Here is a 27,449-nt window from a genome sequence, read left to right on the forward strand (position 1 = left end):
AATGCCCCTAATGCTTCTAGAATGGAGAAGCCTACTTTCTGCAGTGCTGCATATAGGAGACAGGTGGTAGGGACCACATGGACATCCCTAGGAACATTGTTCATAACACACGTCATTCATAACACACAAGCTGGTCAGTACACATACAGTATAGGCACTCAGTAAAATACACAAACAACAGACACAAAGGAAAGCACACAAAAATAGAAACAGACACCCCAGCATAAAAAATGTAGGTACAGAAAAAGAAAAATATGCCTTCATAGGAAAGTTGACTGCATGGTCATTCTCATAGACAGTCTCTGAAAAGACAACACCTTAACATATTACTAAGAAAATATTAAGTACTATAACATGAACATTGAAAGCCATAGACATGGACACAATAAGAGCATTAGCAAACATGGGGAGGCTCATTTATTAAAATTCAAATTTGTGAATTTTAGATTTTTTTGCAATTTAAATAGACTTGACATTTTCCAATTTTCAAATGGATTGTACTCATCTTTTTCAATGGGTCCACAACTCTCAAAAAAATATAAAAAGTCAAAAAACAGAATTTTCTGTTCTTTAAATTTTGCCTAGGATAACTCCCATTGACTTCTACATGAACCTGCATGCTTTTTTTCAATTTAAATAGACTTGACATATTACAATCTCAAATGCACTGAATTCCTATTTGTTAGGGTTCCTGACTGCAAACTGTAAATTTAGTACTCCGTGGGAGCCCTCCTGCCAGGACAAAGACGTGCACGGGAACAAGAAGGACACAACCAAATGGAAGTTCAAACTTGTTCAGTTCATTCTTACTATTATACTCATCTTTTTCAATGGGTCTATAAACTCAAACTTTAGAAAAAAACTGAAATATACGTAAGATATATGAAAATATATGAAACATTCTTTAAGTTTTGCCTTAGACAACTTCCATTGACTTCTACATAAACTTGCAGTCTTTTAGATGCCAAAGTTTTGCATTTAAGGTTTTCAAATTTTTTAATCACAATAAATACTGAACATTCAAGTTTTGAAAACCCTACTTCGAGTTTATAAGTTATAGCGCAAAAATTGTGAACATTGATAAACCAGCCCCCTAGAATGCACATACAAAGAAACAAAAGGATAAATTGTTTGGAAATAAAGACCATTTAATGTATGCATGATCTACATATATTTACAAATATTGCACAAAACAATTTACATCAGTCAAACCCTGTAGCCTTAACTTTCAGAATGGATAACCTTATATAAATAAAATGTATAAACATTAACCCTCAGGGATAATTGTGACTAAGAAAGTCTTTGTCATTTTCCTGATATCATGCGGAAGTAAAACCAGGATTATTTCCTTGTTTACTGGGAAATAAATTCATTTGTTCAACTGCAAAGTTTTTTCTCCTTATTAAAATGATTTTATCCCCGTGGGGAGAGACATAAAACATTCAGTCACCAGGACAGTTCTAAAAGAAAAACATAACATAATAAAACAAGGCAATGGGTTGGGCAGGTAGAAGATAGCTTAACTCTCTCTTAAATTAAATACTACCAGGAATTCTTTTTGCAGCTTATACATATAGTGGTATTGCACATTTAAACATACAAATGAAACTAAACAATAAAAAGAGCTATATTTATTTTGTAACAAAAATATATATTTGGAGAATTCCAAAGTGCTTGCTATATTCACAGAGTTTAGCTTTTGGCTTTTTTATTTATAACTATTAACATAGTAGGGGAAGCATTCTTTGGCTGTTTGAACTGTGTAAAAGTAATCTAATCATTAAAACGTGTTACTCAAATTTCACATACATAATACCAATAAGCTGATTTATTCCAATAACTCACATTGGCTTATTTACCTTTTGCTTTATTTAGCAGAGTGTGATGATATCCTGGCAAAGGTCCAGTAACAGTTTGCCATGGTGCTGAGGCATTCTGAGCCAGGATTATTTGTGTGACTAGGCAGAGCTGCAGGTAACTAACAAGTCAATTTGTCTGGAAATTGAACAACTTGTAGTGAAATGTATTAATCAAAAAATACTGCTCAAATATGCTTTTTAATCTGAAAAGGGCCTAAGCAATTTATTTGGTTTCACTGAGTTCACATTTTCTTTCAGTGTCAGTTTTGTGACTACTTTTGAATGCATTTGCTGGGGTACAGCTTGGCGAGTCAGATAATGTGGCACCTTTAAGTGAATTTTTGATAGAGCTAAATTCCCAAGTGTGTAAACTTATGACTTCTATGCCGCAGCAACGCCTTGCAATCCTGAAGAGTTTTTTTAGGACTGTTTTCCTCAGAAGGATGTACACCCAAGGATCTAAAATCTGATTCCATGTGGCCATTCGAAGAGCGAATAGAATTGTTGCACGAGTCTGCAGTGGTTCATCTCCACTGAATACAATGTTAGCCATCGTAACCTGCAATGAAAGAAAGGATTATTGTGTAAGGTTTCTCATATTTCAGTATTAAAAAGATTATAAAGGGTGAATCCAAGCGCATCTGCCTATGATTAAGTGCATCTGTGCACGAAACGCATCAGGCATGGCATGTTTTAAAATGGATGAATAAAGATTCAGTTTAAAGAGTATATCCTCTTGTCCGGTGCGCTTGGATTCACCCTTTATAATCTTTGGATTTTTGCCTTGGCTACGGGTTCGGGGCCCCGAGCACCCGGACCACTACAGGACTACGGTGAGCACTTCTATATCGCTTATCAGACCTTTCTGTTTTCTACTTGAGCGATAGACCCGGGGTTTGAACACCCGGGTCTTGACTCTACATTTGGTAGAATTTGACTTTTGCTGTTTGAACCAGTTGATTAGATCAATGTCTGGTCCTTAAATTATTACTTGTATTTACTTTAATTTTGAGCGAGCAAAATTTTGAGTTTGGTTTAATGCGTATCTGTATCATTCTCAATTTCATAAAATTTTCATAAATGTTCCCAATACTAAAAAAAGGATAATTGATCCAGTACTTATTTGGAACAGAACAAAGGCTAGGGTTTATAGAATACAGGATGTACCATACATGTTATGCTAAAATAAGACAAACTGGGATTAAATGCTTTCAACATTTTCCATTCAAACATCCAAAAATATATATCACTATGAACAGATAAATTGTGATTGTCAATGTGAGTGAAAAAGTTTGAAAATAGCTCTTGATCCACCTCTCCAAGGCAGTGAGACAGGTCAAGAATCTATTATATAACAGACGTATTCATATGCAAGAAGAGCACAGCATGACCTTCAGCAGACTGTTTTTGCTGTGCAGAGCAAGATAAGAAACACCAAAGGTAAGCTGTAACCAACATAAAATAAAATAACAAAATACACGAATCCAAATACACGAATCCTCATATTAAAAGAGCCAAATCCTCAGAAGCATTATTTTTTTTATAACAAAACTTTTCATCTCAAGATGTAACACCCTGCAACTTCCATGCAGTGTTTCACTAACAGTACCAATGTGAATGTCCGTGCTGATATTATGAATCACAATGTTGTGTGACTTTTAGTAATGGCAAATAAAACAGCCAGCAAGAAATATCTCAATTGTCTGGTAAAGCTGCGAGCATCTTTAAAATAGTTCTCAAATGATGTGAATCTTGCAAAGAAACCATTGATGTCTAAAAGAAACCAGGTGTTGGTAAAACCTATTTGGCAATGACGTTTGGATTTTAGAATTTTGATTATTGTGTTGTAACATTAGCTTTTGAAATTGATGTTCTGCTGTTTTGTTTTGTTTTTTAAAGTGAAAAGATCTCTTGAGGACTCCAATAAACCCTGAACCTGAACCCAGAAACAAGTTGACTCTGCCACATCGTTTACATTCATGAAATGCCACATTTTTCTATATTTGAGCAATTTGTCTTAAAGAGCATCAATATTTGGTCCTAGCATTTTTTAAGGAGTGAAGATTTTATCACACATATTAAGCTTTCCCAGGCATTGTGGAAAATTTCTGTGACTTTTCAACAGAATTGTTACTATTTCCCAATTCCCCCTGTGGTCCGAATGGCTCCCAAATGGAAGGCTGGTTAAATCTGTCAAATTCCATTTTCCCTGTAGGCAAAAATCTTGCAAGGCTCTGTAAATTCTGGAAACCAATTTGTAAAAAAAAGAACAAGCTTTGCATTCATTTTAATACATTCCTAGTCTATTGGATGACATTTTATATCACATTGTTTGCATCATATATTTATCACTAAATAGCTCCAGAATGCATTTCTAAATTTAAAACTAACAATTTGTATTCCAGCAGTAACCATTTCCCAAAAAATATCCACTTTACATTTTGATAACAGGAGGTTTTTATGATTATGGAATCAGAACTCATTTGGCCACAAAAGCAAATTAGATATCTAGTAAAACACAAATAAATGTTAACATACAGTATCCGTCTCTTACTTAACCTAATTTTTTCTATAGAGGTCTTTCATTCTTTAGTTCTTTACCTATTGACATCATTCTTTTTTAATACAGCGCCAGCATAGTTTGTGGAGATGTACAAGGATTATACATCATTCACATCCGTCACTATCACAATTAATATTACACACTATGGGCAGTTTTATCAGGAGCCAATAACCTGCCTTTATGTTTTCAGTGTGTGGGAGAGTAATCTGGACGAAAATCCATGCAAGCAGGGGGAGAAAATAGTGCCCCGAATGAATTTGAATAGAGGACCATAGTGCCACCGTGCTGCTCTTTGTATTCATGCCTGAACCAATGTGAATATTGCGTGTTATAGTTAGCCAAGCCTTTTTCAAACTCATACCAGACAAAGCTTCCCTGTGTATTTTAATAAGGGAGCCTGAAACTGTAGCTGCATCAGCCATAAGCCATCTCCATGGAAATCACTCTAAGCAATTATTTCTAATTTTCATTTTCATAATTTCCTTTTTTCTCTGTAATAATAAAATAGTACCTTGTATTTGATGGTAACTAAGGTGCATAAATCCATGCTGATGGCAAAAATGTAATGTTTTAATTTTTTTAGACTTACGGTATGTTGATCCAAATTACAGAAAAACCCCTAATCTAGAAGCAATAGATCCCATGCATTCCAGATAATAGATCACATACCAACACTACTGCAACCAATTTGGCATTAAAATGGCTAAATACCAACTTTACCAAACCATTACTTTGGAATGTAGTAATTCTAATTAAGACACAGAAGTGACATAAAGAGAATTTTACTGTGCAAGAAAAGTTTTTAATATTTTCAGTGATTCAGTATTTCTTTTTTAGGGTTTTAAAAATTAATAATTTATCAGTGTAATATTTGTTTTGCTGTGTAAATGCAATTCTTTCCTGAAGAATAGAAAATTATATGAATACATTATGATGCACTGAATCAGTATGATGCATTGAATATAAACACATTTTAGGGTTTATACATTAAGGGGCAGATTTATTAGTTGGGTGTTGGGTTTGGCGATATGACTGATAATAATGGCTTGAAAAACAGGATTGTGGGGAAAAAATGTGTTCAAAAAAAAAAGTAATCAATGCCTAAAACCCTTGTTAGTGAAACAACTAACTAGGGTGTTTGTATATCCCAAACCTGATGTCTGACCAAAATGGTTTTTTTAGGGGGTTACATGCAGACAGCAGATCTTTTTACTTGGTAGTTTTATTATGTAACTTTAAATCTGAAATATGGATTGATTGTTATATGAATTTTAAGAGATTTTCTAACATTGTAATAATAGTGTTTCATTTTGTAAATAAACTCAGTCACTAAAGATTTTTTGTCAATGCGTGTTAAAAAGCTTTTGGTACCTGCTTTTGATTTTCAAATGGCTTTATTATACATTTCAGTGCCGTTTGTATTTCCCTGGTATGCATAAATGCAATCATTTTCTGAAGCAATACTCTATAATGATGTTTTTCATGAAGCTCCTGTGAATAAGGCATAATGTCGTATCATTCTTATTTGTCAACTAATGAATTGCTAAAAAAAACACTGTTGACCATCTTCAGCGTAATTGAATGACTGTCCCGCAGACCAAATGGACAGATAGATACAATTAATAATACTGCAGCTCCTATCACTTTTTGCTAGCGTAGTGTATTTGCAGATTACATTTTTGGACAGATGCACTGCGATCCACTGTCGCCAGGGTTAAAATAAGTAATGATTGGTTAAAACGGATTTATTTTTTCAAATAGTACCTTTATATTTGATCCTCAGTAAAAAAAATAAATTATTGGATAACATGTATATGAAGATAACAAGGAGTATCAGGGATAAGGTCCCTGGCTCATAATTGCTGACATCTAGCACCACACGGTATAAGACCCTAAAAATGCCAAGGGATACTGCATAACAAATTACCCAGAACTGAGGATAATACATAACGACACATATTTAAAGTATTGGACTTAATCTATTTTTATATAAGTTTTATAAACTTAGATTTTAATCAGACATTGTTGATTTTTATCCTGGCTATAGAGCACCCATAATATATGATTGTTTTTCTTCTTTATTTGTGAGTTTTAATTGTATAGCAGCTGGAAAGAAACAGGTCTCACAAATAAATAGAATACAAGGAAAAAAGTTTTTTGGTGCTCAGTTGGGCATAGAGGAACTGAACATTTAGATACATGTATACACGTGCAAGATTTAGAAGCTCATATTTCCACATCTGTAGAACATTCCACTTACTTATTGCATAAGTACTTTGCAGGATAGAGAGGTAAGTTTCTCACAGTAATATGGTGAGCAGAAACTGTAAAATGTTCTAGGGTCACATTGCTGAAGTGTTCTGCAGTCATTTGACTAAACCTAATTGGTTAATGGCTGTTGTGGGTTACATTACTGTTCTTTAATTTAGCATTTACTTAAGTAAATAAGTTATACGGTCCCCTTTGATTTTATAATTTACTGCTGAAGCTGTAAATTGACATTATTTGATCAATGCTTCCATCACAAAACCCCCAAAATGTGTCAAAGATGTATCACTTTACCTCAATGAGGCCCCCATGATATAACGAACGTCCAAAGTGCTCTGTACTTCAAACAGTGTTTTACATGCCCTATGTCTTCCCTAATGATACTGTATGTAGGATAAGTACTTCTAGCCTATACCTATGTCTCCGACACTTTACATCAACAACCCCCTAAAGTGAGCCTTGCTCATCAGCAATGGGACAAGAACAAAGAAGGAAAAGATTTACTTTTGCAGAAATTTTTTAAAAATAACAGGGAACTTCCAAAGGTGAGCAAATGCCCTTTTTATCCTAAAAGTTATACTATACAATGCAATTTATCAAAAGAAAAAAAATAAATATCTCGCCTCTTCCTAGGTGCACCCTACTTGTTGTAAAAAAAAAAACTGCATGTTACAGTCTGGCAATTATACTGTCATTGGCTACACATACATTTCCACTCACTTCATATTGCATTAGATACAGCCATGCACACCTTTAATTAATGTTAAGTAATGTATTGCATCTAAATATGAACTAAAATAATATTTCTCAAAGTGCTGGAAAACATTGTGAAATGCATTGTTTAAATGGGTAGTATAAGTATCATAAAAATGTTACCCAACTTATATTTTTGTTTCACAAATGTTAATTATTACTTTTTCCTATGGTTATATTTAAAAATGTATTTCAGTGTGGCATTCTATTCTACATGAGCTGCAAACAAAACTGTCATGCTGTGAGTTTCTGACTTTACCAGGTCTAACTAAGGGGTATATTTATCATGCTGTGTAAAAAGTGGAGTAAAGCATTACTGGTGATGTTACCCAGAGCAACCAATCAGCAATTAGATTTCAACAGTTAGAAAATAAAATCAAAGCATCTGATTGGCTGCTATAAACAACATCACTGGTGATGTTTTACTCCACTTTTTACACAGCATGATAAATATACCCCTAAGTCAGCAGTTTTTACAGAAATACAGCTTTGAGATGTTTGGTATAGGAACTGTAGCTTGTAGTAGCTAGTAGGAGCACACCAATAAAGCATATATATCTCATAAACTATTTGTGGAAAAGAACTGCTAAGCATCCACTACAATTTGGGCACATGTTAAAAATGATGCTGAGAGATATTTATTTAGATGGCACAATAATGAGGGAGTAGATCATGTAATTTATGTGCTGTAGGGCATTACAGAGCACACAGTAATACCTTGCCTCTGTATTTAACCCCAAGGCTACTATAGCATTAAACAGACAGGTCCTGTCTATCACTGGCGCCATTCAAAAAAATAAAATTACAGGATGTGAGGTCAAAAAGGGTCTTATACAAGATCACTGTGAATCTCTACAATTATTATGCTTAGGGCAGTAGCTCTGCCCACATGAATACATTCCTTTGACAGTACTGAAATAAATAAAACCAATTTTACTAGCCTATTAAACAGTGAAACACATTGTAATGTCAGTTCTTCTTAGTAATATGCAGTTTTAAATTATGGCTTAAAAAAGGCATCAAAAAGCACTAGTATTAGTTTTAGCTGCATCATTTGTAGAATGATGACACATTAATAGTCTTATAACTCACTAAGAATGCTGTGGGTGTCTAAACAAGGGATGTAATCTAAATGCCAAGCTATTTGTCAAGATTAAAAAACTTCAAAATCTAATCAATTCATGTACATTTTGCTACATGGAAAGACCCATTAAGGTATACATTCAATTGCCCACTGTAATTAAAATGCTATACATTAATTCAAATTTACTGTAAAACAGTGGTAAAAAAGCAGAGCAAAGTGGCTTACTAATTATTTATTAAACATTTCAAACCCCCAACCTGTGTTTTCTCCCCCAGTGGATTTCTGCTGATATAGGAACACTCAGTACTACCAGGTCAGACTGTTAATTACATCAATAGCCTCTTATGACTCTGTATGCGGGGTGGATTTTGGCTCAAGTGAGCAGTCCCAGTTGTTCTGGGAAAACTCAAGTAGACTCTCAATGGTGGCGGGAGGTTGTTTGAGAATCCGGGATGTAGTCTGTAAGTACAAACCTTTATAAATAAGAGAGTTTTACATATTGCATTTATGCAAAAAGGAAACAGAATTAATTGCCACCATTGTAGAACCTGAAGATTTTAAAATATCTAATAAAGATCTCTCTAATAAAAAGCTATAACATGTTAAAAAGGATCATTTTAAAAAGCGTATTGACAAAGATCTCCGTCTGTGATGAACCTTTATCAAGGCCTTTTTTAGATATATTCCAGTGACCTAATCTGTGAAGTGAGGTTAAGTAATAAGATCACTCATTTTAATAGAAGGTTTTTTCAAGTGCTTCAGCTGAAGAAAGTGTAACCCCTTTTTGGCTGTAAAACAGACAATGGCCAGCTAGAATGGCTACAGAGTATGGGGCACGTTGGACTACAACTCACTTATGCTGTGTGCAGAAATATTAGAAATAATGGATGCCAGATGGTTCCTGCAGCAAACTCAAACAGAACCGGTTTTATTGTCCAAGACAAGTGATCCACATTAATAAGCACAAGATGATAGCACTAAATATTCACAATACAGATGTAGAGCAATGGACTGGCAGGACCAATGCAAGCAAGCGAAATAAGGATGCACCACTGTGGGGAGTAGCTTTAGTAGGGTAGGGTTTCTACCTCTAGTGATCTGGACCACATGCAGCAGACCTGGATCAGGGAGAATGATCTAAGCCTGATACCCTTGTCACTACTGCTGTCCCTTCACTAAGGCAGCAGAGCCTGTAAAGGAGAATACTCACAGCTATTTCTTCTGGTTGAAGCAAAGAAACTGCTCTTGCAAGCTATAGCTGACTAAACTCATGTTCCAAGAACGTGCTATTACAAAAGATCCCCTGAACCTACTAAATCCTTGTTTACGGGGTCTCTGCTTCCCAACTTCACTAGGCTTTCTATAGGGTTGAACATTTCTTGCCTATGTGGATCCCAGGAGTCCTGGAGCACATCCACACAGATCCACTGCTGAAGCCCAAAAAGGAAGACCCTCCCCCTTCTAAACACAGGAAGTGGTCATACCTATGGGCCAATAAAATACATTATGTAAATAGGAAAAATCGATACATGCCCAGTAACAATGGAAATAAGGAAGGTAGGGACTAAAGCTATAGGAATTGTTTACCCTATAGGTCTCTACAGAAGGAAAGAACAAAACAAATAAGATATTTATAGGACATACAAATCAAATGTACTTGGTTCCCTGTCTGTTGGCACTGACATTACTTCCTATGCTTTTTTACTCAATTTATTCAGAATACATTATTTTAGTTGCCTCCTGTGGTTCCCATCTACTTCGAAGGGTAACACCTGGCATTGCACCTTTTGGCCTAAAAATAATCTGGTGGCTGTTGCACAAAGGTTTTAGAAGAAAACAGATCCAGCAATTAAAAAAAAAATGATATAGAGTCAACTACAAGTAGCAGCTACAAGTTTCCATAAGGTACATTTGCCAGTTTATACAGTATATCAAGGATTTGCTTACTGGACACTTTCTAGATTCTTTATGTAAGTTCATTGTTCTTATCTAGATAAGTTGGTGTACTTGTCTTCTTTACTGCATTAGAAAGGTATATTTATATATGTAGAAGCAGAAACACATTACAGTTCCAATCATATAATGGACTGCAAATGTGTTTTATAACGCAAAACCTGAAATCAGCATGTTTTTTTCAACAAATAAAATGTGGTTTACTAACTGTTGTCCAGTTTGTGTTGTTTATAGCAGAAGGAGTCTATTATAGTTGTAACAGCATTTCAGAATCAACTCTACATTTAGCTTTTGGAGTTAGCAAAGCCTTTTATGGCCTTCTTTGGTTCTGAGGCTTCAGCCTACATCTGATGAAGCCATTACTTTCATGCTGCGAGCAGTGCTACACCATGGCCGATATCTTCTGGTGCCTCATACCTATTATCTTTAAAACAGCCCGAAAACACATGGGTACAATAAGATGCTGCATAAACTGCTCATCTAGAAACAGATAAACTGTGAGACCAAAAAGCAATTACTGTAAGGAAACTTGTCAGCTACTGAATTGCTAAAATCTGTTTATTGAAAATCAATGCAACTGTCAACTCTCGGCCACTGTGAAGTCTATTAATCTGACATTACATATATTGCCTGTTTAATAAGATCTATTGGTGGAACCCTATAAAATGAAATAAAAACAATTCTTAAAAGCAATTTGTCTTTACAGGAAACAATGAAAATAAAAATGTCCATATCCTAAAGGGGTGTATTGCGAAAACATTTTTATAAAAAAAACTGTACTGGAAACAATGTTAATCCAATAAACAGATTTTGCATCTAGATACATTCATACATTTGTAATCTATATATGATCTATATAGATTGCATGGAAATGTACACATTTGTTTATTATATCTGGTTTGTTCATTTGTGGAAGTAGTAAATCCAGCTTTGACTAACTAAGCAACAAACTAAATAAATTTGCTTACCACCTCATTTTTCTTTTCCGCTTTGAATATACCCTTAAGTAAAAGCACATTTCACAGCATGCCTTCAAAGCTTAAATGGCTAATGGGCATTACCCTAACAAACTGTCAATGTATTACTGTAGCTATTGCATTAGGCACACTCTAAATGGTGGTTGATTTGTTTTTCTAATTTCCTTCTAGTGACAGAAGGGAGAAAAACTTAGCGACTGCACAAGACACTGGAACTTAATCTCAAGAAAGCAAAGGAAGTATTTGAGGAGACTCTGGATTGAAACCAATGCAATAAAATAAACTACAGGTCAAAGCTATTAGCTAGATACAGTGCAATCAATCCCTGTAAATGATTCCGGTGTAGAGAGGGCGCCAGAAGCTGTGTCCCTACTGCCAAAGATTCCTATAAAAATTTTACATAATAACACAAACAAATAGGTTTATAAGAATGTTTCTATATGGGTTGCTATAAGTAAAGTAATATCCATCATCATATAAAAACATATGTCGTACAGTGTTCAGGCAAACCTGGTAACATAACTCCCATCATTATTATGTGTACCTGAGTCATGACATGAAAGTTCCACTCAAGCTCACTGGCATATAGCTTGCATTCAGTTAGCATTCAGTCATAGACTTGGCTCATAGTTCTCTTAACAAAATAACAACATTATGAGTATTCATAAGCTGGGGCAGTGTGAATGTGTATTAAGCACAGAAATACTAAAATAGGAAATGTGTGCTTTCAATCATAATACGTCAAGAGAATAACTCCTAGGGTATATTTATCGTGCTGGTTAAAAAGTGGAGTGAAGCATTATCGGTGATGTTGCCCAGGACAGCCAATCAGCAATTAGATTCAGTGCCAGACTGGCCCATAGGGATACCAGGAAAACTCCCGGTGGGCCCAGGTGTCAGTGGGCCCTCCTGCCTCTTACCATTTGGCCTAATTTATGGTCATTTCCTATTTCTCTATGGGAACAAAGAGACTAAATATAAAGAAGAATAGATTATAGTATGTAAAGATAAAAGACTAGGGAAATATAGAGGTTGAGTGGGGAGTAAATGAAAAGTATTTTGGAGAGTGAGCCTATGGTCTAGGGTTTTCTGGTGGGCCCCTGTCATCCCAGTCCGACACTGATTAGATTTCACCAGTTAGAAAACCAAAGCAAAGCATCTGATAAATATATCTCTTAAAGTAATTGTTGTGCCCCTATTTATTAAAAAAAATAGTGGTGGTGCTGAAGCATGGCATCTATTTTTGTAGTTCAGGGCCTGTGTGCTCATCTACCCTTTACCCACTTACCTCTCCCTCATCCTCCTCCCCTGCCTCCCATAGCTTTATTATAGTATTGTAGCATAAAAAAAGTGTTGCAATGCAAATATTTATGTAAAGTATTGTTTTTTTTAACATATTTTATATATAATAAAGTATATTTTTTTTGTAAAAAAAACTATTCCTGTTGAGCCTTCCCTGATTGAATAAGAATACCCACAAACATCCTTAACTTGCTCTCTGACATTAATAAATGAGATTAAGCTCTGAATTGAATCCCACTTAGATTTCCACCAGATTTAATAAACAGTTTCTATTTTAATCTCTGGAATTGAACAAATTGTAAAAATATAAGACAGTGTCACCCTGGTTCATTGAATTGAATCCCACTTAGATTTCCACCAGATTTAATAAACAGTTTCTATTTTAATCTCTGGAATTGAACAAATTGTAAAAATATAAGACAGTGCCACCATGGTTCACCTGTTGCCCTAAAGTGTTTACCACACTGGTGGTGCAGGCTAATAAAGCCCGCACTCCGGTAGGAGGAAACAATAGTTTTTTGGATTCTTTTTAAATGCCCTCTGTGAGCACTAAGTGCTGCCTGCACTGGGAGGATTTACTGGTGTGGGTGGACATGTTAAGTGATGCGTGTGCACATAATTAGTAAAGGTTGCAGCACAATTCTTTGTGCCACATCATGGCTGCCTTCCTGATAATGCATGGTAGTCAAATATGAGGAGAGAAAACATACTGCTGTTTACTTGGTCAGTGCTAGAAAATCTTTTTAATGGTTTCAGCTCCTAATGCAAAGCAAAGGATACGGAGACACATATATACACACCAGGTACACTGCTCATTGGAGAGCTAAAGAAACTTGTTGTTGAGTGATGATAATTTAGGAATACAATGATGTTGCTGGACTGCAGCTCCCAGAATGCCTTATGTTTAGTTACTAATTAAAAAGGAGGTATATAATATGTAGTTGTGTTATTAGCAGCGTGTGAGTTGACACAGATGAATTATTATGTTCCTTCCATGTTGATAATACAAAAGGCCTTATTAAGTTTCAACCTTTCTTGTTCAATGAAGACATTACATGTTCTCACTTGAATGTTGTTGACAATGCTACTGCAGGTCTAAATACAAGTTAGTTATATATTTAGTTAGTATATGTATTGTAGCTTTGTTGGAGTTATTTTAAATGGCTAGCCTGTACATGAAACTACACCACATGTTTGGTTTGCCAACAAATACAAAATGATTTCCAGGGACATTTTGATTCAAAACTTGTACATCACACAAAACTTGATCCAAAGGTGGAATATGTTGTTTCAGTACAAGTGTACCTTTTTATTTAGTCCAGCTTAAGGGACACAAGCCAGCTATTGGTGATTGGTATTGTTATTTTAAATGGCATTTTCCAGAGGAAAATATATTCTTGATTAAAAAGATATGAACCATCTTTGGAAAGGAGGGACAATTGGCAAATATGTAGATGTAAAAAGTTCCTCAGAGATGTATTATGGTATGTCTATATATAGTGATAGCAGGCTGAACACAGGGTGACATACAGTACTATCTAAAGGAGAAAGAGCTGGCCTAGAGTTTAAAAGCACTATATTATTAATTCCCTTATCCCTTAAAGATTTCTAATGTCAATAATGTAAGCTAGAAAGAGCTACAGCTGTCCATTTTTTATTTATAAGATGTGTTATGGGTACTGGAACTGGAATATACGTGAGCACATACAGGTTTTGTACTCAAAATGTTTCAAAATGATTTGGATTAAGTGTATCTATGCTAGAATTTTTCACCCTGACAAAGAGCAGACTTTGAAATCAAGAGCTATAATCTAAAGCTGACAATAAATGTTATTTTCTAGGTACAGAAACTATGTTTACATGTTTTTTCCTATTAAATGCAGATAGAAATCTAGGTGTATGCTTTATGCCTTGCATGGGTCCCATTAACTAAAGTCTACAACTGAACTATTACAAATTAGCAAAATGTCTGATTTTTGTGCAGCCTGAAACTCACCAAATAATTATACAGGTATTATAATATAGTGATAACTGCAACAGAGCGTTGTTTTATACACGTGGGCCATGGCACAGACATGTCCCTTTATTCAGGATTTACAATTTCATATAGGTCACTGAAATTTGTTGAACATATTTACCCCAATGTGGTAACCCAAGGAAAAATAAAATTTGCTTTAATTATCTAACTGCCCTTGATTGATCAAAGCTGAGTTGCTGCAAAAAATTAATATGCAAATATAAAAAATATGCCAACTATGACATTACCACTGTTATTAACAATACACAAAATAGATGGAGAATTCACGTTTAGTTCAGATCAGCTTTGCTACATTTGAAATTTTACAATCACATTTACCATTTTCATACAATCTGATAGAAATGTATAAAGTATTCTAGTTAATCATTTGTGACTGCAAAGACCCATTAATGGCTAAAATTAAACTCAACCTTCTGGTGGTCTGATGTTAACAAGTTTTTAAAAGGCCAATTAAAACAATGTGCAGTTAATTAACAGTGTAAATGTTCAACTTTTGCCACTTCATTTTAATGACTCTATTTGGGAAACCGTATGGCTTTACTAAAGCACTGGTTTTTCTAACAACTGTTCTTCGCAGTAAAACTGACTATGGGGTGAAAGAAAGTTAAGCAACAAACCTTCCTTGTAATGACAAATAAGTAACTGTGTATTTCTACATAAATTATGTTTATGTAACTGGCCCCTTTGTCTCTTCTAGTTCTTAAATATAAACACAAAGTTAAGGAATAGAGCGACACAAAGAACATTGAGTGTTGCTGCATTTACCAAAAGTTGGTGTGTATTTAGAAATATTCTTGTAACTGTAGTTCCGTGGTCACAGAATCTAGGAAACGTAAGCTTAAAATATAAAAAAACATTAGACTAAAAAGAACACTTCTAACCACTTGTGCTGATTAGAAATGAAACTGTAGACAATGTTGTTTCCATGTACAGGGAAAAGAATCTACCTTAGATATTTACTGTACAGTTTGTTCCCAGCATGAATAAATTTATACTACTGCTGCTAATTCTTTGTCCATTTACAAATAGTTCTGTTCAGTCATGGCATTTGAAAAAGGCAGAAGTTATTATGTTATTTTTAAAGTTGTAATGTATTTGCGATGCACGAAAGAAGGCCAAGCCAATAAGACAATAAATCCCAACGTATAAATAGTATGTGAGCAGCACAGAGGTTGTATGGAATTTGTATGTTCTTCCAGTTTTAATCCAAATATATAGGAGCTTCTGATGAAATAGATGCTAGCAAGTAGTAAGAAAAATAATATGTATAATGTAAATAAACTATTTAAATAAAGAATAATATTAAGCTAATTGAACTGGCACCATCAGAAAATGATCTAAGAAATCATTTTTATCTAAACTTACCAGGAATGGAGTCCAGCAAATGCACGAGACACACATTATCGCCAAAAGTTGGACAATCATTTCTATATGATGAGATCTTCCTTGTCTATATTGGTGATTCCTTATTTTAGATCTAAGAAGAGTTATACCAGTAATTGCATTGCACATGAAAGAAACAGCAAGGGACAATATCCCTAAGAAGGAGAAAAGCAGCAGATTAAACTGATCTCTCCACTCTTCAATATGTTCAGTTTTTATAAAGCACCAAGTTCTGGTTGCCTGAATATGGTATCCCCGTTCGGTGAGAATAGGCATCAAAGCAACTAAAAAGGCAAAGAGCCAAACCAAAGACAAAATAATTTTTACATGTTTTGATGTCATTTTTGTAGAGTGAAATATTGGCTGTGTGACTCCTATGCATCGTTCCACTGCCATCACACTACCAAGTAAAAGTGGACAGAGACCAAAAAATACCATACACATGCCAAAAACACTGCAGAGAATATTTGAATAATCAAACCGTAGCCAGTCCCTTTTGGATGCATAAACGAAAACAGCAATGGTTCCATTAATGAGATGGCCAAACAGATCAGTGATCACCAACCCACTGGCAAACAGTAGAAATGATGCCTTTGATTTCTTTTTGAATCTCTGATAGGCCTTAAGGAGGATTGCTATTGCCAGGCTGTTGGATATTATCCCCACTGTCATAAATATGATTGAAAAAAATACTGATATTTTCTGGTTCATGAAATTTGTTGAGTTTGATGAATTGCCATTTTCAACATATGCTGTCAGTCCTGAGCTGTTGTTCATTCTCAAAAGGAAAAGGAAGGGGGGTTTAAAGCATTTCCAGAGTCTTGCAAATAAGTAAAATCTGTAAATGTAATAAAAAAAAGGTGAATTTAATAAGATATATACATGGAATCAAAGTCATTATGTAAGAATATTAAATATTTGCACATTAAGAAGCCAATTCATCAAAGCCTGGCAAACGTTACTGAGCAGACATTATATACCAAAGTAACTGTATTTAATTTTCAAGCATTCACAGCTGTTTCGCAACACCACCAATTCATGGGGGTGAATGGTATTTAGTTAAACATATTCTGAGGAACAGATACAGGTATCAGCTTTGATAAATATGTAAATTTCTTAAAAACTTTCCAAACTGTCTAAAAAATATTACTGACAGTCAGAAAAGTTTTGATAAATCTCAGAACAGGATTCCTGGAAATCCTTCTTGATCTATTATGATCTACCCCTAATGAGAAAGTCTGTGTCTGGGTGATGACACTATAGGCTTGAAACATGAAAAAAACGATTGTTCTATATTTTCATTTATTAGCAGGATTTAAATAAAGAAATAACATTTTGGATTAAACTCTAGATGATAACACATGGAAGGCCACAAGTCCGTCAATGAGTTCATATTCTACATGCAGCTCTTTAGTGAGACACATCTCAATCAAATCTGCTTTTACCCTGTTGTAGGATTTCATAAGACTCTGGAAAGAAATTACCCAGATTAATATACAGGTATGGGACCCATTATCCAGAATGCACAGGACTTGGGGTTTTCCAGATAAGGGGTCTGTCTGTAATTTGGATCTCCATACCTTAAGTCTACTAAAAGTTTATTTAAACATTAAATAAACCCAATAGGACTGTTTTGCCTCCAATAAGGATTAGTTGGGATCAAGTACAAGGTACTGTTTTATTATTACAGAGAAAAAGGAAATTATTTTTAAAAATCAGAATTATTTGCTTATAATGGAGTCTATGGGGGACAGCCTTTCCGTAATTCAGAACTGTCTGGATAATGGGTTTCCGGATAACAGATCCGATACCTGTACTACTTTGTGACAGAATGATTTTATAATACCAAGCAAATAATAAAAGCAAATATATCTTTATAAGGGGGGCTTAACAATTTTATATATTTTAGAGATGTCACCTGTGTTGCAAGAATTATTGAAACTTTGGAAATAAAAAGAAAAGTATGTACACCCATTGTAATGTATAAGGATATAAGAAGTCACCTGAGAGTTCTAAAACCTGTATTAAAGCCTTTGCCTTTAAATGTTAATGGAACGTTTGTGGCTTTTGCTTATTGACAGGGAGTACATTATTTAATATCCTACTTTAGCACAGTTACACAACATATTTTAGCCTCATATTTAAAAGGTCCTTTAATTCATTAATGATAAATACTAAATTATAAATTGATAAGGCGTGAAATGCAATGTAGATGGATTTTTCTTCTAAACAGAGACAGACAAATTAGGCTACCAAATCCATGGGATAACAATTAACTACCAGAAAATGCTCTTGTAGCAATTCATACAGCTACTAGAAATAATTTATACTTTACATTTGCCGGATTACCAATATTTTAAAGTAAGAATATACAACACTGTATTTTCCTAATATCTGTACAGTTAACAAGATAGATAAGGTATTAAATCTTTAATCCGGAAACCTGTTATCCAGAAAGTTCTAAATTATGGTAAGGCCATCTTCCACAGAGTGCATTTCAATCAAATAATTCACATATTTTTAAACAATTTTTTTTCTCTGTGATATTAAAACTTTGTACATGACCCTAAAATGCAAGAATTCGTATTGGTAGTAATACAATCCTATTGGGTTTATTTAATGTTTAAATGATTTTATTTAGCAGACTTAAGGTGTGGTGACCTAAATCATGGAAAGATCCCTTTTCCAGAAAACACCAGGTCCTAAGCATGCCAGATAATAGATCCTATACCTGTACATAAACCTCACCATTTTATCAAATGGTACAAGCAATATTTTAAGGCAAATTCACATTTTTTTCTTTTCTTTTCAGGAATATTTTTAAAATTCTTTCAAAGCACAATCTTTTATTTTGACAAACTTAAGTAGCTGACTATGCATGTATTGAGCATTAGCAGTTAAAAAAGTAAATATATTGCATATATTTAAAAAAAAAAAAAAGGTTCTTCTGCTATGGGACAATTTATGAAGTGGTTAAATAATCAATAATCTATTTTAGGTTTTTTTATCATACAGAAATGATTTTAGTTTTCTAATGTTATAGCAGCAAGTATCTAGATTTTCTATAACAAGCACTTTTATAGTCGTATACACTGTGCATTTATGTTGCTTCCAGACAAAGTGTAATATCCTTATAAATCCATTCCTGGAACAATGAGTAAGCCATTACTTATTCTCCCTTATCTTTCTCTAATGCATGTTTCATCCCTATATGTCAGTTTAGTAGGGATATGAAACCATTATTTTAACTAGCTTACTAAGTTTAGCCTCCACAAGGCTCATTGCTGAATTGCTAAAGCAAATGGAGCTCTATGCGCTTCTCAACAGCTCCTAAAATTACTAAAACTTTAGCTTAATTGAATCAGACTTAGGATTAGTTTATTGTTAGTATATATGTATGTATATACACATATATACGTGGGTGTTATGTGTGTACACTACATGTTACGTGTGTTTATACTGAATATCTCAATTTATTTTTAACCCATTGGACCCCTCATCTCTTTAGGAAGAACCAGAAGAGAATTATTTTTACTTAAATTTGTCCCTAGCCCATGTGCGTATTTATGTATATGGAAAAAACTGACATGTGACTTACAAAAAAATAGTTATAGAGTTATAGGCAGGGGATAGATGATAGATGATAGATAGATAGATAGATAGATAGATAGATAGATAGATAGATGATAGATAGATAGATAGATAGATAGATAGATAGATAGATAGATAGATAGATAGAGATGTCATAATATATTTACATTTACTATACATAAATAAATAATGCAGTCACATATTAGAAAGAATTTACCATGCCGAGGTTGCTGTCCCAGGCACAATTAGCAGTCACTGATTTTCCCATCATGTTCTTGTGTCTTCATTCTGTCAGACAGCAGCGTGAGTGAATGTACTTTAGCCTGAATGTTTCCAATAGGGTGGGGAAAATCCCAGCAGTATAAGAAAGATGTTCTCAGAATCCCGATGTGCTTTTTACATTTTCCTTGTAAAAACTTGTTAGCTTCAGTTTGAGTTTTTGTAGGCTCATTTCATGTATAAACAGGCAGTTAAGCAGAGCTGAATTCACTTGCAACAGACTGTATCTCACTCTGAACTGAAAATCTATGTAGTGTTCCACAGGCTGGCCAGATTGCCCAACTCCTCCCACAGCTGTTAACCATTTCGAGGCTAGGGAAGTACAGGCCCCCCCTTCCATGCACAGATGCTTAAAGTGATGATGCAAATGCAACATTGAAATAGTGCTATTAATAAACATGTTTTATTTTAGTACTTACTTGACAAAGCATTATCATTTCAAATATAGACAGTAGCTTTGTAGAATATGGCTCACCTACTTAGTGTAAAATTACCTGCATATTTAAAATATAGCATTATTTAGAGCATTTTAATGCTGTTGTTCTTCAATCTCAAACAGAGATGGTACTAATAGTGCTATCCTGTACCTTTGTACCTTTTTCCTTTGCTTTTGATGGAATCTAGAAATCTCTGATTAAGTTTGCTTATTTCATTTCAATTGTGGATGCAAGCAGAAAATACAATGTATGTGTACAAGGAACAGCCAGTCTGTTGGAAAATACACACACACAAAGTCACTGAGGCAGCAAAAAATGAAATCAAAGAACCCAACCCAAGGCATGTCACAGTGGAACAGAGCAGAACAAAATAACTGTTTGAAAATGCACAATCGAGTTAGTGGCATCAGTCTAGTGTATGCATTCGGAATGTGAATGTGGTCCTTTTTGTTGGTCCAGTACAAGGCAGGTGAGACCTTTGCATCCCTATCTCATCAATACGTTCTTATTATTCTTCATTTCTAAAGCTCTATTTCTGAGCACTGTACAACAGGGAGACAAAGAGTTCACACATATATTCCCAGCAGTCCTTTAGGCATCACTCATAGCTTTTTATTCAGTCAACATTGTAAGAACCTTTTCCTTTCTAAAGAAAACAATATCCAACTAATGAACAATTCTTATTATTATGGTTATACCATATGTTAATATTGGTCACCGACTAATTAAAACGATTAAAAGAAGCTAAAGAAAATGTAACTTAAATACAGGATAACATGTTTTACTTTGCTAAGGTGATGTATTAACTCATTCTGTGGGACATTTGTTTATGTTTATAGAACTTTTTAAAATGCTTTTATGCACATATGCATCAATGCTTGCATAGTTTATAAGTACAGGAAACAAAACAGTAAATCTATATGGATATATATATATATATATATATATATATATATATAAAACACTGTTCAAATGCCACCACTCACATTTAAGAAGAATATTAGAGGGGTGCAGTCCAGATGATGAAGATAGATTCCCCCTAACGTTTTGACAATAGCCTTTGTGTTATATATATTTATACACAGTTCAAGACAAGCCAGCACTCAATTTTAAGCAGAGATTCATGGCCTGGGTGCAGTCTAGTGTTGAGTAGAATAGAAGATCCAGCAAGAATAGGAAATGCACTCCCACAGCTTAGGTGAAGTTAATATAAAATGTATTCTGTGGAGACTGGCATTTCGCAGAGTTCACTAGCATTTCTCACAGTGACACAATCTTGTTAATAAAAGCATGCAGTGGTGGGAAAGGCATATCAGAGACATTATCAGATATGACACTCCAAGAAAAATACCCCCCCAAAAATATAAACATTGTATAAAAACCAAAAAAATAGCAATACATGAACATAAATTTTTCAGCAGGTATAAATTTGCATCGAATTTCCTCATTTAATCACCGGCGGATTTTGTGCATACATTGTACTGCACTGTCCGTTAGCAACAATTCTTTCAAAAAGATCCCAGTACTGGTAAAGAGCTAGATGCTAGGATTGCCTATCATTCAGCATGTGATTTGTCTGGTGCTGTACCTCTGTTGTATCAGCTCATAATATCAGCAGCAATATTTAGACATATAAATGATCCTGTCCAAAAAATGCACCTTTTTACCAGCACCCATTATTAGTTCACAAACTAGACTGTGTCTACTTACTAGCAAACATTACTGGGTTCGACCAAGACAAAACAAGGGGATACAGTATCTAAATAAGCAGTCCAAAGAATCCGCACTCATCCCAAATATCCACTTCTGGGTACTCAGTCAAATCCTGATACAAACTAATGAAGTACACACGCACTCCAGCCTATGTGCAAAATTATTCTTAATTTGTTTTCCTCACAGCGTATTAAAGAATAATTGTGTATATAGGCTGGAGTGCAGGTATAATAAGAGCTACATTGTGTTTCAGGGCACCAGACCCCACAATATATACATTTTTTTTCAATTGCGTAAAATAAATAAATGATCTGGACTATTCAGTCATATATTTGTTCTTAAACAAATAGTTAAGTGTTAGACATTCTTTCTCAGAAGGTAATGCTGCCTTTATCAGGTCTTAAGCAATAATTAATGAAGGGTGAATTGGCTCTTAGACCCATGTCTTCGAATTATCTTTTAGTCAAAGTAAACACATTACCCAATATTGCAAGGCAGTGTGCTTTTCTGGCCACATTGTGGCTGTAATAAACCTACTGATGACATTACCTAAGACGAAAAGAGAAAGGGAAAAGGGCAAGAGTCTGTGGTGCACATAAATCAAGATGCAAGAAATCTGTTTAGAAAAAGAAAAACATTTGTGTATATTGAGTATCACAGTAATGTGTATTGTGATTTCAATTCATATATAACATATTATTGACATAATCTTTACTCCTTACTGTATAACATAACTTATTTTACTTGACTTTTCTAGACTGGCCTAAAATCATAAAAATCTAATCCATCTATAAACATAAAAAGTAAATAAAATGGGAGAAAGTATCAGGATACAGCATGTTATCATTGTTTTTGTGCTCACTGCACTTAAGCTGGCCATATACTAACAGATCCGCTTGTTTAGCTAGGTCGCCAGATGAGCAGATCTTTCCCCAAAATGCCCACGGATCGAATTGAGCCAATCGTTTGGCCATCGGGCTGAATGATTGGATCACATTGATGGGATACAGGTCAGAACAAGGGACCAAGGGGCCAATGAGCAATGTATTTACATGCCTCATGCCACACACATAGCACTGCCTTAAAAACAAAAATAATAGGCTTTACCCCTCACTACCTGACGTGTGGGTAGAGACATTTGGCCAACTATGCATCCAGAACCACTCGTTAAATAACATATATACAGAATAATAATTAAAGCCAAATATCCAAACTTGTAGATGGTTCTTTCCTTCTTATCACTGCTCTCCAAGTCTTACCCCTTTAGAAGTCATGTTCACATATCTTGCATTGATGGGATCTAAAGAGATTAAAACAGGCTGTCTGAAAGTTTGGATACATGGCATTAACAAAACATGAGTTCGAATCCCGAATGGGAAAAATTTGGATTGGAAACGAAAATTTCCGAAGATCACAAATATCACGAAAATGCTTACGAAAAAATCGTATTAGTCACAATAATATCGTATTGGCGATCTGAAAGTCACGAAATTTTCGTACCGAACGATTGTAAACAGCGGCAGAACCTTTCCAAATTTTTCGCGCAAGCGTCAGAAAAAGTCGCACAGGCACGAGAAAACCGGCGAAAATACGATTGGAGCGTTCGGATGACCGCTCCGAGCGTTCGTGTCTTGATAAATCTCCCCCTTAGACTGTACCTGTGCAATTAAACCAGCAGTATTCGCAGATGCAGAAAAAGGAGAGGATAGGTTTATATAGCCCCCTGCTTAGGAAACCAATTTATTCTGGAAATGTTTTTGGGTGCTACCACTCAGTTTTACTCAAATAGGTTCAAGTGTTTGGTAAATGCTGACAGATCCATTTATACACTGAAAAACTATTGAGGAAAAGGGATCTTAGGAGAAACAGAATGTTTTGCTTAGCTCTTTATATAAAGCGGATAAATCTTTTATCTACCACAGCTAAACTGAACAAAATTGTCCTGACAAATAGAAAAGACAAATACAAATGTTGCCATTTTCAGAGAGTCTATAAATTACTAGGTACATTTTACGCAAACAGCCAAAATGATTTCAGGTAATCCTTCCTCACTGCACCATTTGCCATTATAGATCAGTAAAGGGAACATTTCTCAAAATGTGAGTTAGAGTTTACCACAGAAAACTTCACCTACTTTTTGTTTATTCCTATAGGATTTTAAAAAAGTTTATTTATTATTGGGTGAAAGGTAGAGTTTACCGATTGATAAATATACTTCTAAAAATCCCATAGGAATGATTAGGAAATAGGTGAGTCTTTCTGTGGTAAACTCTAATCTCACAATTTAATAGATCTGCCTCTAGGTATCAGGGGATAGGGTTGCCCTGGTCTGGTCACAGCACAATACAAACACTGGAAATGCTTGTGGGGTTAGACCAACCTATAGCCAGAAATGATAGAAGGAATATGGTTTAGTTAACAGAACTAACCCCCAGTTGTATTATGGAGCCTGGCCAGACATGTATGAAATGCACAGGTCTAAGTCACCATACCTGTTTTAATGCTATTTGCATATTTTATTGCTTAAGAATTCTGCATCATTGAAAGCGCTCTGAGCACTGTTTACAGTAAACAATTTTTACTGTAGAAAAGTCTAGATCAGTGCTGTCCAACTGGCAACCCCCCTCTGTGTGGCCCCCCACCTGTCTGGCTGCTTTGATGGCTTACCTTTGTGTTAGCTTTAAATGGTATCAGTACTGTGATTAACTGCCCCCCTGCATGGTTCTCACCTCAGATTCAGGCTGTAATCAGGCTGTATTGTTTAAATATGTAATCCCCTGTGTTTTTCACACCTTTTAATCTCTGCATTGTTCACCCCCTGCAGTGTTCACACCTCAGGCTCAGGCTGTAATCACCCACATTGTTCCCCTGTTCACACCTCAGGAGCAGTAGAAACCCACAAATAATCCCTGCATACTACAAAAAGAACATATACTGTGGTGGTACTGCAATTAAAAAGTTTTTTAATATATAGTTATTGTGCAGACTGTAGGAGCAGTGCCAGCATTGTGTCACTGTAGGCTGCCTGTGTGTGCCATACACACAGGCAGCATAGGGCAAGCAGATTATGGCACACACAGGCAGGGTAGGGAAGGCAGAGTATGGCACACACAGGCAGAGTAGGGCAGGCAGAGTAAGGCACACACAGGCCAAGTTTGGCACAAACCAGCCAAGAATGGCACACACAGGCAGGGTAGGGAAGGCAGAGTATGGCACACACAGGCAGGGTAGGGAAGGCAGAGTATGGCACACACAGGCAGGGTAGGGCAGGCAGAGTATGGCACACACAGGCCAAGTATGGCACAAACCAGCCAAGAATGGCACACACAGTGAAAGTATGGCACGCAGGCAGGGTAGGGCAGGCAGAGTATGGCACACACAGGCAGGGTAGGGAAGGCAGAGTATGGCACACACAAAGGCAGGGTAGGGCAGGCAGAGTATGGCACACAGGCAGGGTAGGGCAGGCAGAGTATGGCAGGTTTTTGCTGTACTACAACCATTAATATGGGTATGGTCATGTGATAACATGGGTGTGGTTTCAAGTGGGTGTGGTTTCAAAAAGGGGAGTGGTCAAAACTGGCTTCCATTATCGGCCCTCCACCACGTAGGTCGGAAAAATTCCGGCCCTCGGTACAACAGAAGTTGGACAGCACTGGTCTAGATGATAAGAAACAGTTAACTTCACCCAATTCTGTGAGGTGTAGTTATACCTTGCGGTACCCACTGGTATTATGGGAAGTATCTAGTCTAAAAAATGGAGATGATCCTAAAGATCCACTCAAAGAAAAAATGGACATATGCTAGATGGCCTGAGGCAAGATTCCCGTAGAAACTTGGACCCAAAGGTAGGTTGGAACCTTAATGGAAGTTGGACGAGGGGACACTGTGAATGAGGGCTTGTAGTAAATGTAATTGTAGGGGCTGTTATTCCACACGCTAGGAGTGTGAGATAGATAGTGTGTAGAAGTTATACAATATTTTGGTTTGTAGAACCTTTACCTCTTCACTATACAGCAAAGGTTTACCTGAGCGAAAGAGATGCATGTAGCAGTACCGTGCCTGAGTAGCTGCAGGCATGAAACCCTCTCTGCCACAGTGCTACATACTTACAGCTTCAATAAATCTAAAGATTGCAGCAAAAAAAAAAGAACTGAGAATAAAATAAGAAATGTCCAGAAAATAAGTATGTAAATTAGCATCTTCTTTGGAAATTTTTAATAGAAAACGTGACACTTTTTTTTTCCAGTGAGAAGAGCATCACGGAGTGGAATTAGCATCCAATTTATTTATTTGAAACTGATGTGCAGTGAAATAATATGATGATAATGGAAAAGTGTCTTAGTGCTAGAAGAATAAATAGGGAAAATATTGAAGTGGTACCGAAATTCCATAAACATAAACTAACTCCTAACCTTGTAATTTATTTAATCTGTTTAAACTGGTAAGCCCCTAGTAAGGTATAACAAATGTCTATTTAGTTTATCTAACTCTGCTGCAATAAACAAAAGTGGTGGGTCTTTGGACATAACAGATTGTTTGGGACAAGTAGAACTATGTGCAAGAGAATCTAATGCTGACCTTGAAACAAAGGTAGAGGCTTTCTCAGCTTTAGTTAAAGGCCTGCAGGATGGGGTAACTTACAAATGTAAATAGCATATTGCATTGTGCATGTGTGTATTGAATATGTATTTTTATGAGGGAAGAATTGCTAGCTAATGATCAGCCAGTACTGCTAAACTTTTGGGTAAGTTAATAGTAATTGTTTTTTGCAATGGGAAGGCAGATATGTGTGTGTGTTTTTTCCAAACAGTGGTTGCTTGCGCTGGCTGGGTTTTAGGTTTTGGGACTGAATGAATTCACATTTAGCCTGATTTATGAGAGAGGGCACACACTTATTTATGTCATATGCACTAACATTTCATGGATAATTCCAGAGGATATGGGAATAGCTAATGCCCCACATAAAAAACACTCTGGGCATGTAAATGGATCCAGTATGATAGTTTATTATTATTATTAGTTTATTATACAGAAATGTATTAATATATATAGGGTTCATAGAATAAAAAAAATGTTCATTAACTATGCTGCAGCATGATTTAAATTAACACTGCTTCTTTAATAACACAGATTTCATTATATTGTAATTTTACAGTTTTTAAAGTTTTAAAATTTGCGTGCCTATACAGTCAGCAAGCTAAAAAATATACTTCTTTGGGATAAAAGTCAGATTATCTATACCTATCTAC

The 27,449-nt window shown here is 35.4% G+C and overlaps 1 protein-coding gene across 1 annotated transcript; it reads right to left on the reverse strand.

The window, feature by feature from the left end:
* Nucleotides 1-1,130: 1,130 nt before the first annotated feature.
* Nucleotides 1,131-20,268, reverse strand: ptgfr (prostaglandin F receptor (FP)). Its single transcript, NM_001128018.1, is given in 3 exon segments — nt 1,131-2,418; nt 16,163-17,018; nt 19,989-20,268. Coding segments are annotated over 2 exon segments (1,131 nt in total). The 5' UTR covers nt 16,958-17,018; nt 19,989-20,268; the 3' UTR covers nt 1,131-2,082.
* Nucleotides 20,269-27,449: the final 7,181 nt, after the last annotated feature.

Source organism: Xenopus tropicalis, chromosome 4, assembly GCF_000004195.4.
Source record: "Xenopus tropicalis strain Nigerian chromosome 4, UCB_Xtro_10.0, whole genome shotgun sequence".
NCBI lineage: Eukaryota > Metazoa > Chordata > Amphibia > Anura > Pipidae > Xenopus > Xenopus tropicalis.